Raw genomic sequence first — 20,953 nt, forward strand, 5'->3', positions numbered from 1 at the left:
CCTTTGTTGCCCTCCCTTCTCGTTCCCTTTGTTGCCCTCCCTTCTCGTTCCCTTTGTTGCCCTCCCTTCTCGTTCCCTTTGTTGCCCTCCCTTCTCGTTCCCTTTGTTGCCCTCCCTTCTCGTTCCCTTTGTTGCCCTCCCTTCTCGTTCCCTTTGTTGCCCTCCCTTCTCGTTCCCTTTGTTGCCCTCCCTTCTCGTTCCCTTTGTTGCCCTCCCTTCTCGTTCCCTTTGTTGCCCTCCCTTCTCGTTCCCTTTGTTGCCCTCCCTTCTCGTTCCCTTTGTTGCCCTCCCTTCTCGTTCCCTTTGTTGCCCTCCCTTCTCGTTCCCTTTGTTGCCCTCCCTTCTCGTTCCCTTTGTTGCCCTCCCTTCTCGTTCCCTTTGTTGCCCTCCCTTCTCGTTCCCTTTGTTGCCCTCCCTTCTCGTTCCCTTTGTTGCCCTCCCTTCTCGTTCCCTTTGTTGCCCTCCCTTCTCGTTCCCTTTGTTGCCCTCCCTTCTCGTTCCCTTTGTTGCCCTCCCTTCTCGTTCCCTTTGTTGCCCTCCCTTCTCGTTCCCTTTGTTGCCCTCCCTTCTCGTTCCCTTTGTTGCCCTCCCTTCTCGTTCCCTTTCCCTTTGTTGCCCTCCCTTCTCGTTCCCTTTCCCTTTGTTGCCCTCCCTTCTCGTTCCCTTTCCCTTTGTTGCCCTCCCTTCTCGTTCCCTTTCCCTTTGTTGCCCTCCTTTCTCGTTCCCTTTCCCTTTGTTGCCCTCCTTTCTCTTTCCCTTTCCCTTTGTTGCCCTCCTTTCTCTTTCCCTTTCCCTTTGTTGCCCTCCTTTCTCTTTCCCTTTCCCTTTGTTGCCCTCCTTTCTCTTTCCCTTTCCCTTTGTTGCCCTCCTTTCTCTTTCCCTTTCCCTTTGTTGCCCTCCTTTCTCTTTCCCTTTCCCTTTGTTGCCCTCCTTTCTCTTTCCCTTTCCCTTTGTTGCCCTCCTTTCTCTTTCCCTTTCCCTTTGTTGCCCTCCTTTCTCTTTCCCTTTCCCTTTGTTGCCCTCCTTTCTCTTTCCCTTTCCCTTTGTTGCCCTCCTTTCTCTTTCCCTTTCCCTTTGTTGCCCTCCTTTCTCTTTCCCTTTCTTGCCCTCCTTTCTCTTTCCCTTTCCCTTTCTTGCCCTCCTTTCTCTTTCCCTTTCCCTTTCTTGCCCTCCTTTCTCTTTCCCTTTCCCTTTCTTGCCCTCCTTTCTCTTTCCCTTTCTTGCCCTTTCTGCATATTTTTTCCAGGAGTTTTTGTGTTTCTGTCTGGAGTTCTGCTTTAAAATATTCAAACAAAAGTAAAGTTTAAAAAGAGAAAGGAAAAATCAGTCTTTTCTAGGCCATCGTTATATGTATTTTAGCAACTGCCTTCATCCACCTGCTTATATATTTTGGTCGATTAAATAGGCAGGCCTTATTCACTTGGGGGCCTAAACCCATAGTCCATGAATGGGCCATGTCTTTAAGCATCTAGAGCCAGCGATACTGCATGCAAGTAGCCCATTTTTGTCTTTGTGAATGCAACAGCTGCACAGACAGAGCCACTCATCCCAAGTTAACAGCCCATTTACAGGCTACAAGTGTAAGTGCCCAGGTGAATGAAGCCTAACTTTTTTAACCATTCTGTAAAGTTGGAGGGTCGGCCTGCTCTAATCTAACAATCCTACACAGCGTGTGTGTAGATATATGATGATCAAAAGTATTGGGACACCTGCCTTTACACGCACATGAACTTTAGCCACTGGGCCCCCTTCCTAACCAGACCATTTTTCAGCTTTCGGTGCTCTCACATTTTGAATTGCAATTACTCAGTTATGCAACACTGTACCTATATGAAATGTTTTCCTTTTTTTTCACACAAATAGAGCTTTCTTTTGGTGGTATTTAATCACCGCTGGGTTTTTTATTTTTTGCGCTATAAAAGAAAAAAGACCGAAAAATCTGTAAAAAAAAAAAATGCATTTTTCTTCGTTTCTGTTATAAAATTTTGCAAATTAGTAATTCTTCTTAATATATTTTGGCCAAAATTTATACCGCTAAATATCTTTGGTAAAAATAACCCAAATCGATGTATATTATTTGGTCTTTGTGAAAGTTATAGAGTCCACAAGCTATGGTGCCAAGCTCTGAAAATTAATCGCATCTGAAGTACTGACGGCCTATCTCATTTCTTGAGACCCTAACAAGCCAGGAAAGTACAAATAACCCCCAAATTACCTCTTTTTGGAAAGTAGACGTTCCCATGTGTTTAGTAAGAGGCATGGTGAGTTTTTTTGAAGTTGTAATTTTTTCCCACAATTCTTTGCAAAATCAAGATTTTTTTTTTTTTTCACAAAATTGTTATATTAGCAGGTGATTTCTCACACACAGCATATGCATAGCACAAATTACACCCCAAAACACATTCTACTATTCCTCCTGAGTATGGCAATACCACGTGTGTGAGACTTTTACACAGAGTGGCCACATACAGAGGCCCAACATGCAGGGAGCACCATCAGGCGTTCTTGGAGCATAAATTACACACATAATTTCTTGACTACCTCTTACACTTTTGAAGGCCCCGAAGAACCAGGACAATGGAAACGCCCCAAAAATTACCCCATTTTGGAAAGAAAACAACCCAATGTATAATCTATGAGGCATATCGAGTCTTTTGAACATGTCATTTTTTTTTCTCTACAAGTTTTTGGAAAATGTGTAAAGAAAATGAAAACGCATTTTTTTTTTACACAACGTTGTCTATTTACACAATGTTTCTAACACATAGTATGTACATATCAAAAATTACACCCCAAAATAGAGTCTCCTACTCCTCCTGAGTATGGCTATACCACATGTGGGAGACTTTTCCACAGCGTAGCCACATACAGAGGACCAACATGCAGGGAGCGCCATTAGGTGTTCTCGGGACATAAGTTTCAAATCTAATTTGACTACCTATTACACTTTTGTGAGGCACTGTAGTGGCATGGATGTGGCATGGATGATAACTGATATGGCATAGAAGAGCATGAATGGGGATGGATGAGCGCCATTAGGTGTTCTCGGGACATAAGTTTCAAATCTAATTTGACTACCTATTACACTTTTGTGAGGCACTGTAGTGGCATGGATGTGGCATGGAAGAGCATGAATGGGGATGGATGAGCCGTGGATGGGGATGGCTGAGTATGGCCGGGTATGGATGGGTACGGCTGAGTATGGATGGGTATGGCTAATTATGGATGGGGGTGGATCTGATAGCTGAGCATGGATGGATGGATGAGTATGCTCAGTATGGATGGATGAGTATGCTGAGTATGGATGGGTGAGCATGGATGGATGGATGGATGGATGAGTATGCTGAGTATGGATGGGTGAGCATGGATAGATGAATGAGTATTCTGAGTATGGATAGGTGAGCATAAATGGATGAGTATACTGAAGATGGATGGATGAGTATGCTGAGCATGGATGGAATGGATGGCTGGAATGGGCACATATCAGCGCTGTGGACATTACACATCCAGCCCACAGCGCTGCTGCCACCGATCTCTCCCCTCGCACTGTACCAATAGGTATGGGGAGGGGAGAGAGGAACCGGACGTGACGCAGGTTTGTTTATAAGTGACTACTTTGTCATTTGACGGAGTGTTCACGTGGTAAATGGGCGCTATCAGCGGCCGTTTACCGTGATCTGTGATGCGTCGGGGCCTCTGGACCCGGCGGTCATGGATGCTCTCGGGTGCGCGCCCCAGGGGGCACGCGAGAGTGGGATTCTGGGAGGACGTCATAGTACGCCCTCCCAGAGTTATCGAACCGCCATGTAGCCGTCATTCGGCTATGGGCCGGTTGGTTAATGGCATCCCAGTCTTACCCAGTCTTAGTCTCTGGGGTTCAATATTGAGTTGGCCCACCCTTTGCAGCTTCAACTCTTCTGGGAAGGCTATCCACAAGGCTTACGAGTGTGTCTATGGAAATGTTTGACCATTCTTTCAGAAGCGCATTTGTGAGGTCAGGCACTGATGTTGGATGAGGCCTGGCTCACAGTCTTCCCTCTAATTCATTATATATATATATATATATATATATATATATTAGAAAAAAAAAAATATATATATATATATATATATATATATATATATATATTAGAAAAAAAAAAATATATATATATATTAGAGAGAGAGAGATAATATGTGTGTGTATAGCTATATCTATAGATAGATCTATATCTATCTCACAAAAATGAGTGCACCCCTCACATTTTTGTAAATATTTTATTATATCTTTTCATGTTACAAGACTGAAGAAATGACACTTTGCTACGCTTTGCTACAATGTAAAGTAGTGAGTGTACAGCTTGTGTAACAGTGTAAATTTGCTATCCCCTCAAAATAATTCAACATACAGACATTAATGTCTAAACCACTGGCAACAAAAGTGAGTACACCCCTAAGTAAAAATGTCCAAATTGGGCCCAATTAGTCATTTTCCCTCCCCGGTGTCACGTGACTCGTTAGTGTTACAAGGTCTCAGGTGTGAATGGAATGTAGGTGTGTTAAATTTGCTGATTTGAAAAAAAGAATTGTTGCTCTACATAAAGATGGCCTAGGCTACAAGAAGATTGCCAAGACCCTGAAACTGAGCTGCAGCACGGTGGCCAAGCCAATACAGCAGTTTAACAGGACAGGTTCCACTCAGAACAGGCCTCGCCATGGTCGACCAAAATAGTTCAGTGCACTTGCTCAGCATCATATTCAGAGGTTGTCTTTGGGAAATAGATGTATGATTGCTGCCAGCATTGCTGCAGAGGTTGAAGGGGTGGGGGGGTCAGCCTGTCAGTGCTCAGACCATACGCCACACACTGCATCAAATTGGTCTGCATGGCTGTCATCCCAAAAGGAAGCCTCTTCTAAACATGATGAACAAGAAAGGGCGCAAACAGTTTGCTGAAGACAAGCAGACTAAGGACATGGATTACTGGAACCATGTCCTGTGGTCTAATGAGACCTAGATAAACTTATTTGGTTCAGATGGTGTCAAGTGTGTGTGGCGGCAACCAGGTGAGGAGTACAAAGACAAGTGTGTCTTGCCTACAGTCAAGCATGGTGGTGGGAGTGTCATGGTCTGGGGCTGCATGAGTGCTGCCGGCACTGGGGAGCTACAGTTCATTGAGGGAACCATGAATGCCAATATGTACTGTGACATACTGAAGCAGAGCATGATGATCCCCTCCTTTCAGAGACTGGGCCGCAAGGCAGTATTCCAACATGATAATGACCACAAACACGCCTCCAAGATGACCACTGCCTTACTAAAGAAGCTGAGGGTAAAGGTGATGGACTGGCCAAGCATGTCTCTAGACCTAAACCCTATTGACCATCTGAGGGGCATCCTCAAAACAGAAGGTGGAGGAGCACAAGGTCTCTAACATCCACCAGCTCCGTGATGTCGTCATGGAGGAGTGGAAGAAGACTCCAGTGGCAACCTGTGTAGCTCTGGTGAACTCCATGACCAAGAAGGTTAAGGCAGTCCCGGAAAATAATGGTGGCCACATAAAATATTGACACTTTGTGTCCAATTTGGACATTTTCACTTAGGGGTGTACTCACTTTTGTTGCCAGCGGTTTAGACATTAATGGCTGTTTGAGTTATTTTGAGGGGACAGCAAATTTACACTGTTATACTCACTACTTTACATTGTAGCAAAAAAGTCATTTCTTCAGTGTTTTCACATGAAAAGAAACATTAAAATATTTACAAAAATGTGAGGGGTGCACTCATTTTTTGAGATACTGTGTATATGTATACACACAGATGCTATTACCAAAGTATTAGGACGCCTGTCTTTACACACACACACACACACTCACACACACACAGATGAACTTTAATGGCCTATAGAAAAAATAAAATATTTACAAAAATGTAAGGGGCGTACCCACTTTTGTGAGATACTGTGTGTATGTATGTATGTATATATATATATATGTATATATGTATATATATATATATATATATATATATATATATATATATAAAATGTGTTTATGTGTGTGTGTGTGTGTGTATATATATATATATATATATATATATATATATATATATATATATATATATACTCTCCTATGTTGCTATATGTTTTATTTGTTTATACAGAATTCTTTTTGCATGTCTTATAAATCCATCCTATGATATTTTGTAGGCTAAGGTTGGCTGCTTCAACCATTTATGCATCAAACACACTCTAACGATTCAGTGTGCACCTTGTATCCAAAGACATTTCATGTCAATACCCTCCTCCTTCTGGCTTGTGCTTTACGCCAATTCACAAAAAGCAGGGAACCTGGAACATTCAGCAGCCAATAATTGCAGATTAGTGAGGATTTTAGATTAGACGGCAGAGAGAGATTATAGGAAAGAACGTTTTGTTCAGATAAGCGGTATCAATATGTGGGCACCTGCAGTACCGTGTAGTGATCAGTCCACCTTGTTCCACTAATCATTGCTGTCATTGGGAACATTTTTTTGGAACAATGTAAATGTTTAATACGTATTTTTCTTTTTGTTTACTCAAACATGGTTTTTCGTGCAAATTAAAGGGGGGGGGGGGGGGGGAGAACTGCAACAATCTTAAAGTGTACCCAAAGCCCAGCTTAAGTGTTGGATTATGTGAGGAAGGGTTACAACCTCTGTCTGGATTTATATAGTTTTTTTTTTTTTTTTTTGCTGTTTGTATCTTTATTTTAAATGGGTATTCATGGTTCATTGCTATTTTTTCAGAGCAGACTGTTTGTTGTCTGGTATGTGCTGATCACAGAGCCTCTTAACCTACACATCTTCATGTTTATAGCCTTTTGGTGTCGTTTCTTATGCCAGAAGATTGGGTATGTCACGTCAACATCAACCTTGAATTTACTGATAGAAATTAGATAGCAGAGGATGTTAGGTTTGTAGAAATCCTTTTCCAATCACCACTGCCCCCTTTGATAAGCTGGCGCTGTCCACCTTGCTCCTTTCTTCTGAACTTGTAAGATCAGCTCTCTTAGGTAGACCCCCCACATACAGATTGCCCTAAGAATACCTGCATAGTACCTACATGAATGAACGCCCACTGAAGTAGAGGTGGGCAGACTGTGGCCCTCCAGCTGTTGTGGAACTACAAATCCCATGATGCCTCTGGGAGTATCTGCCAGTCTTCCCATCATGCCTCTGGGAGTCATGCTTATATAGGACCACACAACAGCTGGAAAACCACAGTTGCCCACACCTGCTCTAATGTTTTTGGATCCTTAAATCCCTTTCACACTGAAACCACTCTGCATTAGCGGTGCTTTACCGTTCAAACTAGCGCCGCATTTCGGCCGCCATTGGGGTGCTTTTAACCCCTGCTAGTGTCCGAAGAAAGGGTTAAATGCACCCGAAAAGCGCCGCTGCCGAAGCCCCTACAAAGCAATGCCCATTCATTTCAATGGGCAGGGGTGGTTGAGGAGTGGTGTATACACTGCTCCTAATCCGCTCCAAAGATGCTGTTTGCAGAACTTTTTCTAAAGTCCTGCCAGTGTGAAGGGCTTTCACAATGGGACTGCAGGGGAGGCGTTTTACAGGCGATATTTTTAGCCCTTTAGTGCCTGAAAAACGCCTCGGTGTGAAAGGGGTCTTACTGCTGCTCTTGTTATAGGTACAATGAACCTTGCAGCACTCGGCTCCATCGGATGACTTCAGATTGCTCTACACTGAAGATCAGTCAGCAGTATGGGATTGTAGAGGTGGAAGGTTTTGGCTAGATAAGGTGTGGGTTGCTTGATCTACAGCATCATAAAGTAATCAATAAACTCCCTATCTGTCTAATTTACCAATGATTTGTGTCATTGTGCTCTGCAGTGCCCCAAATTTTTTTGGGGGGGGGATATGTGAGAACATATAAGGCAAAGAGACAAGTTCTTACATCATTATAGGGACGGATGCATGATCTTGGTCACATACATGGCTCCTGACAGTCTGTATCTATCCCTGTGCAGATGTAAATGCACAGATGCCGCTCTGTCTGTCAGAGCTTTTATTGATTTTTAACAGGTGCCTGCCCATGACTGTACGGAGCACCTATGCCTCCTAGCTGCATAAATACTGCTCTTCTGAAGGTTGTATGGGCCTCTGCTCCTGTGGGGATGAGCCCTAAAAGCACTTTAAAAGAAGACCCCGTTCATCTCTGTTTGTGAAGAAATGAACTCAAAATTCACAACACTGGCCGTGGGTTTTTCTATTCACCTAGAACCCCGGCGGGATGCAGCCATGCAATGTATACACACAGCAGGTGTTACTAAGCTGTTGGAAACAGACTGATAAAGAATCTAGTGTGTGTTGTAACCTTTCAGAATCTTTGCGAGTGTATAACTTAACATTAAAAGTAACTGAGGTAAGTGATGGCTTGTGTGTATGCACTCATAGCAAATGGTGTGCTGTGGGGGCATATGTGTGCGTACGCTCCTGAGCTCCACTGTGTGCATCCATAGAGACACACAGTGCAGCTCAGCCATCTGCTTTGTGGTCATGTGATCTCATAGAAAACCTTAACAACAAAGTATTTACATTTATGCAGTGGTTTTGTGGCACTTTGCTTAGGGGTGGCTAGTGTCAAATAGTGCCAAGTAAACTTTTAATTGAACCTACTCACATATTCCACTACATTAACAATCACTCTATAACATTATTCATATTTTATATCTATTTAGGATTAGATTCAATAAGCATAAATAAATGTGCTTATTTCAAAGTGTGTCAATTTTTTTTCATCCGTTATATTCATTAAATGTAGTAAGTATTTGTGATGAGTACCTTCTGGGTAACTTCAATAACTTAAGAATAAAAATCTCAAAATTCAATGAATAAACTTTCAAATTACCCTGTTGAATGAAAGATCTCAAATTACCAGCGCTTCAGAGGATACACTAATATACAAATAACAAGTATGTAAATGATCAATTTTCCGACTTAAGAATTATAAAACAAAACCTCAGTAAGTGATTGATCCAAGACACCAGTGTTAACAAGGACTAAGAAAATGTGCAAAGTAAGCATATCCAGGTTAGACATAGGGTAAAGAACAATCTCCCAAGGTGAAGTATGTCAAAAAACGTTTATTGGTAAAAAATGGCGCCAAACGGCAACTGTCAGTGCCGGTTCACACAGGGGCGACTTGTCAGGCGACCTAGCCGCCTGACAAGTCACCTCCCGTTCTGTACAATGGAACCATTCTAATAGGAGTGACGCAAGTCGCTCCGACTTAGAAAAAGGTTCCTGTACTACTTTGGGGGCGACTTGAGGCGACTTGCATAGACTTCTATACAGAAGTCGTTTTGCAAGTCGCCGTGGAAGTCGTGTGCCGAGGCGACCTGCAAGTCGTGCCGCCCCTGTGTGATCCGGGGCTTAAGGTAACAAGTTTAAACTTGTTTGTTTTTTAAACTTGTTACCTTGACAGCTGGTGTTTCCTTTTACTGGAGACTAGGGATGAGCCGAACACCCCCCTGTTAGGTTCGTACTAGAACATGCGAACAGGAAAAAAGTTTGTTCGAACACGCGAACACCGTTAAAGTCTATGGGACACGAACATGAATAATCAAAAGTGCTAATTTTAAAGGCTTATATGCAAGTTATTGTCATAAAAAGTGTTTGGGGACCTGGGTCCCGCCCCAGGGGACATGGATCAATGCAAAAAAACTTTTGAAAACGGCTGTTTTTTCAGGAGCAGTGATTTTAATAATGCTTAAAGTCAAACAATCAAAGTGTAATATCCCTTTAAATTTCGTAGCCTGCGGGGTGTCTATAGTATGCCTGTAAAGGGGCGCATGTTTCCCGTGTTTAGAACAGTCTGACAGCAAAATGACATTTCAAAGGAAAAAAGCCATTTAAAACTACACGCGGCTATTGCATTGCCGGTCCGACAATAAACATAGAAGTTCATTGATAAAAACGGCATGGGAATTCCCCACAGGGGAACTCCGAACCAAAATTAAAAAAAAAAAAATGACGTGGTGGTCCCCCTAAATTCCATACCAGGCCCTTCAGGTCTGGTATGGATATTAAGGGGAACCCCAGCCAAAATTTAAAAAAAAAATGACGTGGGGGTCCCCCTAAATTCCATACCAGGCCCTTCAGGTCTGGTATGGATATTAAGGGGAACCCCAGCCAAAATTTTAAAAAAAAATGACGTGGGGGTCCCCCTAAATTCCATACCAGACCCTTCAGGTCTGGTATGGATTTTAAGGAGAACCCCGCGCCAAAAAAAAAAAAAAAAAAGGCGTGGGGTCCCCCCAAAAATCCATCCTAGACCCTTATCCGAGCACGCAACCTGGCAGGCCGCAGGAAAAGAGGGGGGGACGAGAGAGCGCCCCCCCCTCCTGAACCATACCAGGCCACATGCCCTCAACATTGGGAGGGAGCTTTGGGGTAGCCCCCCAAAACACCTTGTCCCCATGTTGATGAGGACAAGGGCCTCATCCCCACAACCCTGGCCGGTGGTTGTGGGGGTCTGCGGGCGGGGGGCTTATCGGAATCTGGAAGACCCCTTTAACAAGGGGACCCCCAGATCCCGGCCCCCCCTGTGTGAAACGGTAAGGGGGTACAAAATACCCCTACCATTTCACTAAAAAACTGTCAAAAATGTTAAAAATGACAAGAGACAGTTTTTGACAATTCCTTTATTTAAATGCTTCTTCTTTCTTCTTTCTTCCTTCTTCTTCTATCTTCCTTCTTCTTCTATCTTTCATCTTCATCTTCATCTTCATCTTCATCTTCTTCGTCTTCTATCATCTTCTCCTCGGCATGGAGGCAGGCTCCCGCTGTGTGATGACGTCTCCTCGTCTTATGGTTCTTAAATAATGGGGGCGGGGCCACCCAGTGACCCCGCCCCCCTTTGACGCACAGTGACTTGACGGGACTTCCCATTGAAGTCACGGGGAATGCCACAGGGAAGTCCCGTCATGTCCCGTGCGTCAGAGGGGGGCAGGGTCACCGGGTGGCCCCACCCCTCGTTATTTAAGAACCTTCAGAAGAGGAGACGCCGTCACACAGTGTGAGCCTCCCACCATGCCAGCATGGATGCGGAGCGGCCCGGAGAAGAAGATGAAGAAGACGATGAAGAAGAGAAGAGCGGGAGCCTCCCCCCATGCCATGGGTGCGGAGTGGCCCGAGGAGAAGAAGATGAAGAAGACGCCGCGGAGGAGTTGCTGGACGAGAACGCCGGAGGAAGAACCAGAAGAAGAAGATGAAGGAAGATAGAAGAAAGAAGAAGCATTTGAATAAAGGAATTGTCAAAAACTGTCTCTTGTCATTTTTAACATTTTTGACAGTTTTTTAGTGAAATGGTAGGGGTACTCCCTTACCATTTCACACAGGGGGGGGGATCTGGGGGTCCCCTTGTTAAAGGGGGCTTCCAGATTCCGATAAGCCCCCCACCCGCAGACCCCCACAACCACCGGCCAGGGTTGTGGGGATGAGGCCCTTGTCCTCATCAACATGGGGACAAGGTGTTTTGGGGGGCTACCCCAAAGCACCCTCCCAGTGTTGAGGGCATGTGGCCTGGTACGGTTCAGGAGGGGGGGTGCTCTCTCGTCCCCCCTCTTTTCTTGCGGCCTGCCAGGTTGCGTGCTCGGATAAGGGTCTGGTATGGATTTTTTGGGGGACCCCACGGCGGTTTTTTTTTTTTTTGGCGCGGGGTTCCCCTTAATATCCATACCAGACCTGAAAGGTCTGGTATGGAATTTAGGGGGACCCCCCACGTCATTTTTTCTTTTTTTTAAATTTTGGTTCGGGGGTTCCCCTGTGGGGAATTCCCATGCCGTTTTTATCAATGAACTTCTATGTGTATTGTCGGACCGGCAATGCAATAGCCGCGAGTAGTTTTAAATGGCTTTTTTCCTTTGAAATGTCATTTTGCTGTCAGACTGTTCTAAACACCGGAAACATGCGCCTTTACAGGCATACTATAGACACCCCCCCAGGTACGAAATTTAAAGGAATATTACACTTTTATGCCCCGTACACACGGTCGGATTTTCCGATGGACAATGTCCGATCGGAGCGTGTTGTCGGAACTTCCGACCGTGTGTGGCGCCATCGGACATTTTCCATCGGATTTTCCGACACACAAAGTTGGACAGCAGGAGATAAAATTTTCCGACAACAAAATCCGATCGCGTCAATTCCGACCGTGTGTGGCCTGTTCCGACGCACAAAGTGCCACGCATGCTCAGAAGAAATTCCGACACGGGACAGCTCGTTCTGGTAAACTTAGCGTTCGTAATGGATAAAGCACTTTCGTCACGCTGCAATGTTCAAAATGGTTTAATACAGCGCACTCTCTTCTTCTTTATAATGTGACAAGAATTAAGTCGTTTTGATGACACTTCTCACAAACTTTTTTCGTTACTATTTATCGGGATTCCCTCAATATATTTTGATTTCTCACATCTGACAACATATTTTTTTTTTTTGGTTTTTTTACTTTAATGTAGAATCTTTTTTTGTGTTTCTCTTTTTATTTTTTTTTTTTTGGTGATTTTGATTTGTACTCCCGAAAATGTTTGTGTGTTTGTTTTTTGTGACAAGTTCCCACAACACCACTAATATGTTGTTCTATTTAATCTGTAGGAGGAGATTGTTTGGTGTTGTTGTCCCTTGTTAATTTCACATTGTACTTTAGAAATGTACCTGAATCGTCACCAACAAACTGTCCTTTTTGGATGAAAACACACACAGGAGAGTAGAATTTACCGAAAAATATTTTATTAAGGGGTCACAACTATAAACAAAGAGGGAGGCAACGCTGGAGAAACTGCAGAAGTGGGCGAAGCCTTGGACCCCCGGGGCAGACATCAATTATTTAAAAGCAAAATTGGTGGCCTGAGGAGTCCTTATCTAAGGGAGGGCAGTCTGGTCCAGAAGTCCCAGAGATCCGGAAAGCAGCAGATGACATCTGTGTCCCCAGGCTGTGGTCATACAAGAGACTGCAGCTTTTGTCAGACCAGACTGAACCCAGGGTCATCACTCTTTGGTCTTCCTTCCACGCTTCCTTACAGGCTTTGGCTGTGGTGGTGGAGTTGTGGCAGCAGGAGGAGGAGGAGGAGGAGGATCGTCCCTCTCCATGACATCCGTCTTGTGTGTCAGTTCCCCACTCTCCCCCTTACGTAGGACTTTATAAATCAGGTCCTCAGAAATCTTGCGTTGGCCCTCCTGCATGCCCTGCAATTTGGTGGCAGCCATGCAGGCAAAGGCCTCTTCAGGACTGGGGAAGGCTCGGAGGGACGCCGAAGCCTCCTGGATCAGCCTGTACGCTGAATCCTGCACAGGACTGGGAGTGGCCTTCCTGGCCCTTTTATATGGCAGGCGGAGGGGAGGGACCTGAGACTCAGTCAGGCTGCGACTGGTCCCTGGCTTCTCTTGGCTGACACTTAGCCCCGCCTCCTCCTGGCTGCCACTAATCCCCGCCTCCTCTGGCTGACACTAATAATCCCCGCCTCCTCCTGGCTGCCACATTCCACAGCCTCCTCCTGGCTGAGGTCTTCCTGTGTATGAAAAAGGGACATAGTTTTAGTATTGTTTTCATCAATCGCACACAATTTTCACCTCCTGACTGCTGCAAATTCAATGTTAACAAATATAACAGACTATCCTTCTGAGCCCAGCATTTTGCATTCTTGTCCCAATTTTGGGTGCCCACTACTGTCTATTGATATGTAAAACACTTTTTTCAATCAGCAATTAGTGATCAATAATAACATCTAGTAAACATCGTTTCTTTATTGACAAGAAATCTGTAGAAGAATGCTATACCTGACTCAAGCTGGGCTCCTCCACTTCTTCCTGGCTGGAAGGCCCAGGTTGGATATCGGAAGCCTCAGCTGGGGTGGAAGGAAGTGTGGAAGGAAGAGTGGAGAGGGATTCCCTGACTTCAGTGTGGTCTGACAGAAATCGCAGTCTCTCGTAGTACCACAGCCTGGGGACATAAATGTCATCTGCTGCAGCTCCGGACCTCTGGGAATCTGTGACCTTCTTGCGCTCCCTAAGATAAGTGCTCCTCAGGCCACCAATTTTAGCTTTCAAATAGGGGATGGTTGCTGTGGGGACCACCGGCTTCACCAACTCCAGCAGTTTCTCCAGCGCTGCCTGCCTCTTCTGTTTATGGTTATAGTGGGGGTGTTTCACCTGCCACAGACAGGGCAGCTCTCTGTACTTGTCAATGAACAGGGGCAGGAAATTGTGGTTGTTGAACCCATCCATTTTCTCTGCAAGACACAACACAAGACAAACCCTAATGTCAGGCCAAACTCCCCTAATCTTGTTACAATATAGGCTTCCATTTCGAAGCAGTATAGGCCCAAGTTTAGATCCTACCTTCGTTAGCACGATCGGCGTCTCCGATGCTCCTTCCTCCGCTCACAGATCGTACGTAAGACGCGCGCATTACGATTTATACACACTGCGCATGCGTATAACTCCGCCCGCCCCTGACGTTCTTTCTATTCTATTCCCCGCCCCTTTTCGTTAGGCGCAGTGGAGGAAGAGCACATGGCGGATAGACAGCAGGATCGTGCTAATTACAGCAACGAGGAGGAGGAAAGGCCGGAGCCTGAAACGTCCCGATCCAGAAGGAGATTAAAGGACTCAAATATGTCCTTTTGGGGAGATGTTGGAGATGGTGGACATCCTGAAGAGGGCCGACTATGATGGAAAGTATGGGCCTTACCCCAACCCCAATGTCCGAAAGGCCAAGATCATGGCGAAAGTGGTCAGGAGTCTGCACCGGAAATTCGGGGTACGACGATCGAAAGATCAGCTCAGGAAGCTGTGGTCGGACCTGAAATTACGAGAACATGAGCAGTACAGAAAGATCCGGAGAGTGCTGCAAAAAAGTAAGTAGTTGTGCTGTGTTCCTATTGTTCTTGTGTTTATTACGTTCGTGCTGCTCCATGTGCTTTTAGGAACTGTTGTACAGTTTAAAATGGCAACTTTCATGTTCATGGGCACATTATTCGTTCGGATCACACATTTTTTTTTCGGACTATAAAATACCATTGTTTAGCCCATATGCATTTGGCCACCATTTTGAGGCCCTATACTTGTCTTCAAAGAATTGGGTTGTGTAGATGGCTTTGTTACTAGAATGAAATGCAAACTAGATTGTGTGTAAGGAGAGGACACTCAGCAGCTGTTTTCACATCTGGACACTGGAGCACTAGTGTGGGACACAAGAACACCATTTTTATTAGGGGGGCCACACAGGTGCTCCAGTGTATACTATAGGGGGGGCTACATCTGTGAAGCTTGTACTAAACAGGTAAAGTATTGCAGCTTGACAAAGGACACTAAAAAATATACATCTTGGAACTCTGCTAAAATAGATCATTGTACCCCACTTCCAAGCAATGTTTCATCTTTATAGTTCTGACATTAAATATCTGTGTGCTAATTATACCATTTTTGTTTTACATAGGGGAGAAAAGACTCGGAGGACACCCCTCATCCGAGGAGACCAGAGACCCCCCCCCCTCTGGAAGAAGGTGAAATCCACCCAACACAAGATGAGCAGGAGGAAGAAGACGTGGTGGAAGTAGTCACCACAACAGGTGAGTGTCTGTGACCACAGGCTCAGATAAGAGATGGATGGCGGCATTTTTTTTAGACCGAATTTATTTTGTGTTTCCTCTCTTTTTAGGTGATCGTGAGGTTGTGGATGAAGATCCTTTCACATCCGAAAGTGCCCAGATCCTGATCGGGGAGATCATGGGGTGTAATTTACAATTGGAAATCATCAAGCAAAACATCAATGATGTTATTCCCAAATATAAAAACATCATTGATGTTTTGGGGCGAGTTTAAAGCCCCTCCAAATCACTTTCTTCTTTTGTTTGCTACAATGTGCGAAATGTTTTTGTGATTTTTCCCAAAGCCAAATTTGGAGGATGCACACAGTGTGCCAACATGTGCTATCTGCCATCACGGGAGATCAATGGACGCGTTTTGGGGGTGCAACCCCTTCCTCAATAATAAAGTAGCGGTGAGGAAGGGCTTTCTCCCCCAAAACACGTCCCTTGATCCCCCCTGATGGCAGATAGCACATGTTGACATTGGGAAATTTGTGTGCATCTTCCAAATTTGGCTTTTCCAGGGGTGATTTCCCCCCATCTGAACGCTATATCAAACACAGTTCCTAAATACTCATGTCTGATATTGCCTTCCAGTTCTACCAAATGTGAACTTTGTAAGATCAAGATTTGTGTCTTTCTTGTGGGTTTTACACAGGCCTGTTTTCTATAAAATGGACATTTTGATTTTGGATAATGACACCACAAAAATTGTTATACAACAAACATGTTGGTTTGTCAGAAAAACCTTTGGTAAATGCACATGTGATTGTGCAGGTATTAAAAAGATTGCTCATCAAGAATGTGTGGATTATTGTCTCAACGCTACAACACTTTTGGGGTGATGTAATTGTTGTTTTATGAGAAAATGGGGGTAATTTCCTAAGGGGAAATCCACTTTGCACTACAAGTGCAGTTTCAGTGCAGTTGCAAGTGCACTTGTAGTGAAAAGTGTCTTTGCATTTAGTAAATAACAGCCAACAGTGCTTTGTATAAGGTTACACAATCACGACATTTTCTGAACTCCACACATTTCTGTCAGGGTCAGCTAAAACAAACACAAGCAGTAAATGTCCACAAAGAAGAGCCTGGGGGGAGATGCCTGTCGAGAACTTGAGGTCCTGCAGGCTTCTCCCTGTGGCCAAATACCGCAAGGTAGCGACCAACCTCTGCTCCAGAGTGATGGCTTGCCTCATGCAGGTATCCTGCCTGCTGATATAGGGGGTCAGCAAAGCCAACAAACGGTGAAATACGGGGTCCGTCATCCTGAGAAAGTTCCTGAAATCATCAGGATTATTCTCACGGATCTCACAGAGCAAAGGCATATGAGAGAACTGGTCACGCTGAAGCAACCAATTCTTGGTCCATGAACTCCTCCCCACCCTGTTCATGGACTGGACTTGTGTCAAGGTCAGGACCCCAACACCAAGCCCCCGCACAGCACGAACTCCACGAGGAGTACGCATACGAAACATGGCTAGAAAACGGTCGGCTGCTCAGAACGAAGTAACAGAACGCACTGAAGAACAGCAAGGCCTGTGAAGAGCGACCTGAAAAACAGCAACGAGCGGACAAGATCGCACAGAAAACTCCGATACGAACTGACTGCACGCACTGAAGAGCAAATACAAACCCACAAGCACAAACTGAACGTCAGAAAACGATCTGAAAGCCACGAGTCTGAAAAAGCGCGAATCGTCTCTCACCAAACTTTTACTAACACGAGATTAGCAAAAGGAGCCCAAAGGGTGCCGCGCTTGGTTCTGAACTGGCCTTTTCTAGTCTCGTCGTACGTGCTTGACGTCACCGCGTGGTTGTCGATCGGAAATTCCGACAACTTTGTGCGACCGTGTGTAGGCAAAACAAGTTTGAGCCAACATCCGTCGGAAAAAATCCGAGGATTTTGTTGTCGGAATGTCCGAACAAAGTCCGACCGTGTGTACGGGGCATTATTGTTTCTTTTTAAGCATTATTAAAATCACTGCTCCTGAAAAAACGGCCGTTTTTAAAAGGTTTTTTTTGCATTGATCCATGTCCCCTGGGGCAGGATCCAGGTCCCCAAACACTTTTCATGACAATAACTTGCATATAAGCCTTTAAAATTAGCACTTTTGATTATTCATGTTCGTGTTCCATAGACTTTAACGGTGTTCGCGTGTTCGAACAAACTTTTTTCCTGTTCGCATGTTCTAGTGCGAACCGAATAGGGGGGTGTTCGGCTCATCCCTCCTGGAGACATTATTTGGATCTGCAGTGATGGATTCCTGGAAGCAGTTTCGATCACCCAAAGGCTGTTATGATCTCTGTAATGGGAATCATCTCCATCTGGTGAGTAGGCTGTTTGCTCGGTGTTGGTGGAGGATTTCTCTATGCATTCAAGCATTGGAAAAGTTACCTTTTGCACTTGAATATATTGGACAACCACCTTGTTTGGTTTTTGGACTTGAGCTTTTTGATAAAGATTTGTGCTAAGGACTTTTATTCAATTGCACTCATTTTTAATTCATTTATGTATGTCTACTTTGCACAGCAGATGATATGTTTGGTTACTATTTCCTTGTCAAAATAGTTTTGAGTACAAAGATTATGTACAGAACACATTGAATAATTAACATACATTCAATATAAGGAAGCTCGTTTACATTTATAAAGTAATTAAAGCGGGGGTTCACCCACACCGCTAAAAAAAAAAATATTAAAAGCCAGCAGCTACAAATACTGCAGCTGCTGACTTTTAATACATGCCCACTCACCTGTCCCGGGGTCCAGCGATGTCGGCAGGGGACGCCGAGAACCCGCTCGGTTCTCGGCAGCTGCCGCCGCCATCCTAGGTGAGGGAATCAGGAAGTGAAGCGTTGCGGCTTCACTTCCCGGTTCCCTACTGCGCATGCGCGAGTCGCGCTGCGCGTCCCTAGTGGTCCCTGCTCTCTGCTGGGAGCTGTGTGTTCCCAGCAGGCAGCGCGGTCGGAACGGGAAGAGGCAAAGACTCCCATGGGAGTCTATGCCGGAAGTGGGTGCAAATACCTGTCTTAGACAGGTATCTGCACCCCACTCCCCCCTGCAAGGTGCCAAATGTGACACCGGAGGGGGGGAGGGTTCCGAAAAGCAGAAGTTCCATTTTTGTGTGGAACTCCGCTTTAACTCATTAATAATAACCTAGAACAAGACCATATTTTCTAAAAGGAAATAAAGAAATAGGAGAGAAAAAGAACTATGGAGTCCTTATCCATTTAGTAAGAATAAAATTAACGGAGTTATGTAAGTTCTGCTACAACGTTTGTCTTGTTTTATATCTAGGCAATAATAAAGATTATTATTTAAATATCAATTAGAGCTTCAAAATCGTAGAATAAGATAGTATAAGAAAAAGAAAGGAAAGGAAGTATAGTAGGGAAAGTGGAAGAGAAGAAGAAGATTAAGAGAAGTAGTGGCTTTCGGCCTGACCTCGCAGACTCTAACAACCAGAGCTGAAATATAGCCCATGTCTTGTTATCACAACTACCATGGGTTTGGTTATTATTTCAATCGTTATGTATGTCCCATTGGAGTGAATCCGGTGGTTTGTAGTTCTTTTATAAGTTTATCTATTTTTTATTTGCTTACTTTGCAAATTTTTTTTTTTCTTAGTCCTTGTTAACACTGGTGTCTTGGATCTTTACAACCCCTGAATCCCTGGTGGATCCCTGAATAAATAATAAACTGAAACGGGATCCTCTGCATTACTGAATCTAAAAACCATGTAGAGCAGGGGAATCCAAACCTTCTAAACAAAGGACCAGGTTACTGTCATTTAGACTTTAGGGAGTTGGACTGTTGCCATTGGGAGTAGAAATTGTCCTGGCATCAGTGGAAGTAAACAATGTATCTTTGGTATTGGGGGGGAAGAATAGTGCTCCATTGTGGGTGTCAGTGGGAGAAATAGTGCTCCATCATTGGTCTCAGTTTGGGTAGTAGTGCTCCATTGGTGGTATCAATGGGAGAAATCGTGCCCCACTGTTTGTGTCAGTGGGAGGAAAAGTGCCCTAAGGGCCAGATCAAGGCAAGCAAAGGGCGGCCCACATCCGGCCCCAGAGCTACAGTTTGGAGACCACTGCTGTAGAGAAATCAACTTGATGTGTCAGACATGCAAGTAACAATGTCAGTAACTCGACCTCCATTTTTTTTCTTGATCAAACAAAACCTGCAAGAATCTGTGTAGATATAGCTTGCTTGCACATTTTGTGTTATGACATTTTTATATAAATAAGATAAAATCCTTATGATTATCTTTTAGCTTGTCTGGGCAAAGTAATTATGACATTGATATCTTCTGAAGTCATACTGATACTTGATAGGACTGGTGATGATGATTGGCTGTCTGGTGAAGGGAATATGAGGACATTCTGGGCAATTCATTGGAGGGGGGTCTGTAACTGGAAGAAGGTTAGGAGCCCCAGCTGTCGTGTGTACTTTTCTATTAAAGTAGTGTAAGCGGTTAAGTATACATGAGACGGCTTTTACTACCTGTTGTGATTGTCCTGTCTCTCTTGTTTAGGTCAAAGCCAGCAGAGACGGTGCTGCTGCGGAGCGATGTCTAAACGCCATAACAGAATGTGCTGCTACAGGAAAGGGCAACCTTCTGGGGCTTGCAGTTGAAGCGGCTCGTGCAAGGTATTGTTCACTTACTGCATACTTTCTCAGTTTGTGTTTATTCCTATTGAAGTGCACTTTTGCTTAACAACTTGCCGACCAGCTCATGTACATTTACTGTGGCAGGTCGGCTCTCCTGTACGTCGGTCTGTGCAAGAAGGATAGTGGTGCGTGCCCACCCCCGCAGGTCCCGCAGACTTGTTGTCCACCGGCGACCCGCGACCGTTGTGTACAGAGGCATAACGGGGAACTGCCTATGTAAACAAGGCGATTCCCCGTTCTGCCTAATGACATGTCAGATCTTCTGTTCCCAGTGATCAGGAACAGTGATCTCTGTCATGTCCCAGTGAGCCCATCCCCCCTACAGTTAAAACACACCCAGGGGACACACTTAGCCCCTTGATCGCGCTCTAGTGTTAACCCCTTTCCTGCCAGTGTCATTTATACATTGATCAGTGCATTTTTATAGCACTGATCAATGTAATAATGTCACTGGTCAATTGGGGTCAGGTTTGTCTGCCGCAATGTCGCAGTCCCGCTAAAAAATTGCAGATCGCCAACATTACCAGTAAAAAAAAAAAATAAAAGTCCCTAAATCTATCCCATAGTTTGTAGACGCAATAACTTTTGCACAAACCAATCAATATACGCCTATTGCGAATTATTTATTTATTTTTTACATTTTATTTATTTATTTATTTAT

The 20,953-nt window shown here is 44.5% G+C and overlaps 1 protein-coding gene across 1 annotated transcript in view; it reads left to right on the forward strand.

Annotated features, from left to right (window-relative positions):
* The window catches only part of MMUT (methylmalonyl-CoA mutase), a 184,920-nt gene that overhangs the window by 44,667 nt on the left and 119,300 nt on the right, over window positions 1-20,953 (forward strand). Inside the window, exon 9 of the mRNA XM_073625234.1 lies at window positions 20,156-20,271. Coding sequence (XP_073481335.1) covers window positions 20,156-20,271 — 116 coding nt within the window. The remainder of the gene's footprint in view (window positions 1-20,155; window positions 20,272-20,953) is intronic.

The sequence above is a fragment of the Aquarana catesbeiana genome, linkage group LG04, assembly GCF_042186555.1.
Source record: "Aquarana catesbeiana isolate 2022-GZ linkage group LG04, ASM4218655v1, whole genome shotgun sequence".
Classification (NCBI taxonomy): domain Eukaryota; kingdom Metazoa; phylum Chordata; class Amphibia; order Anura; family Ranidae; genus Aquarana; species Aquarana catesbeiana.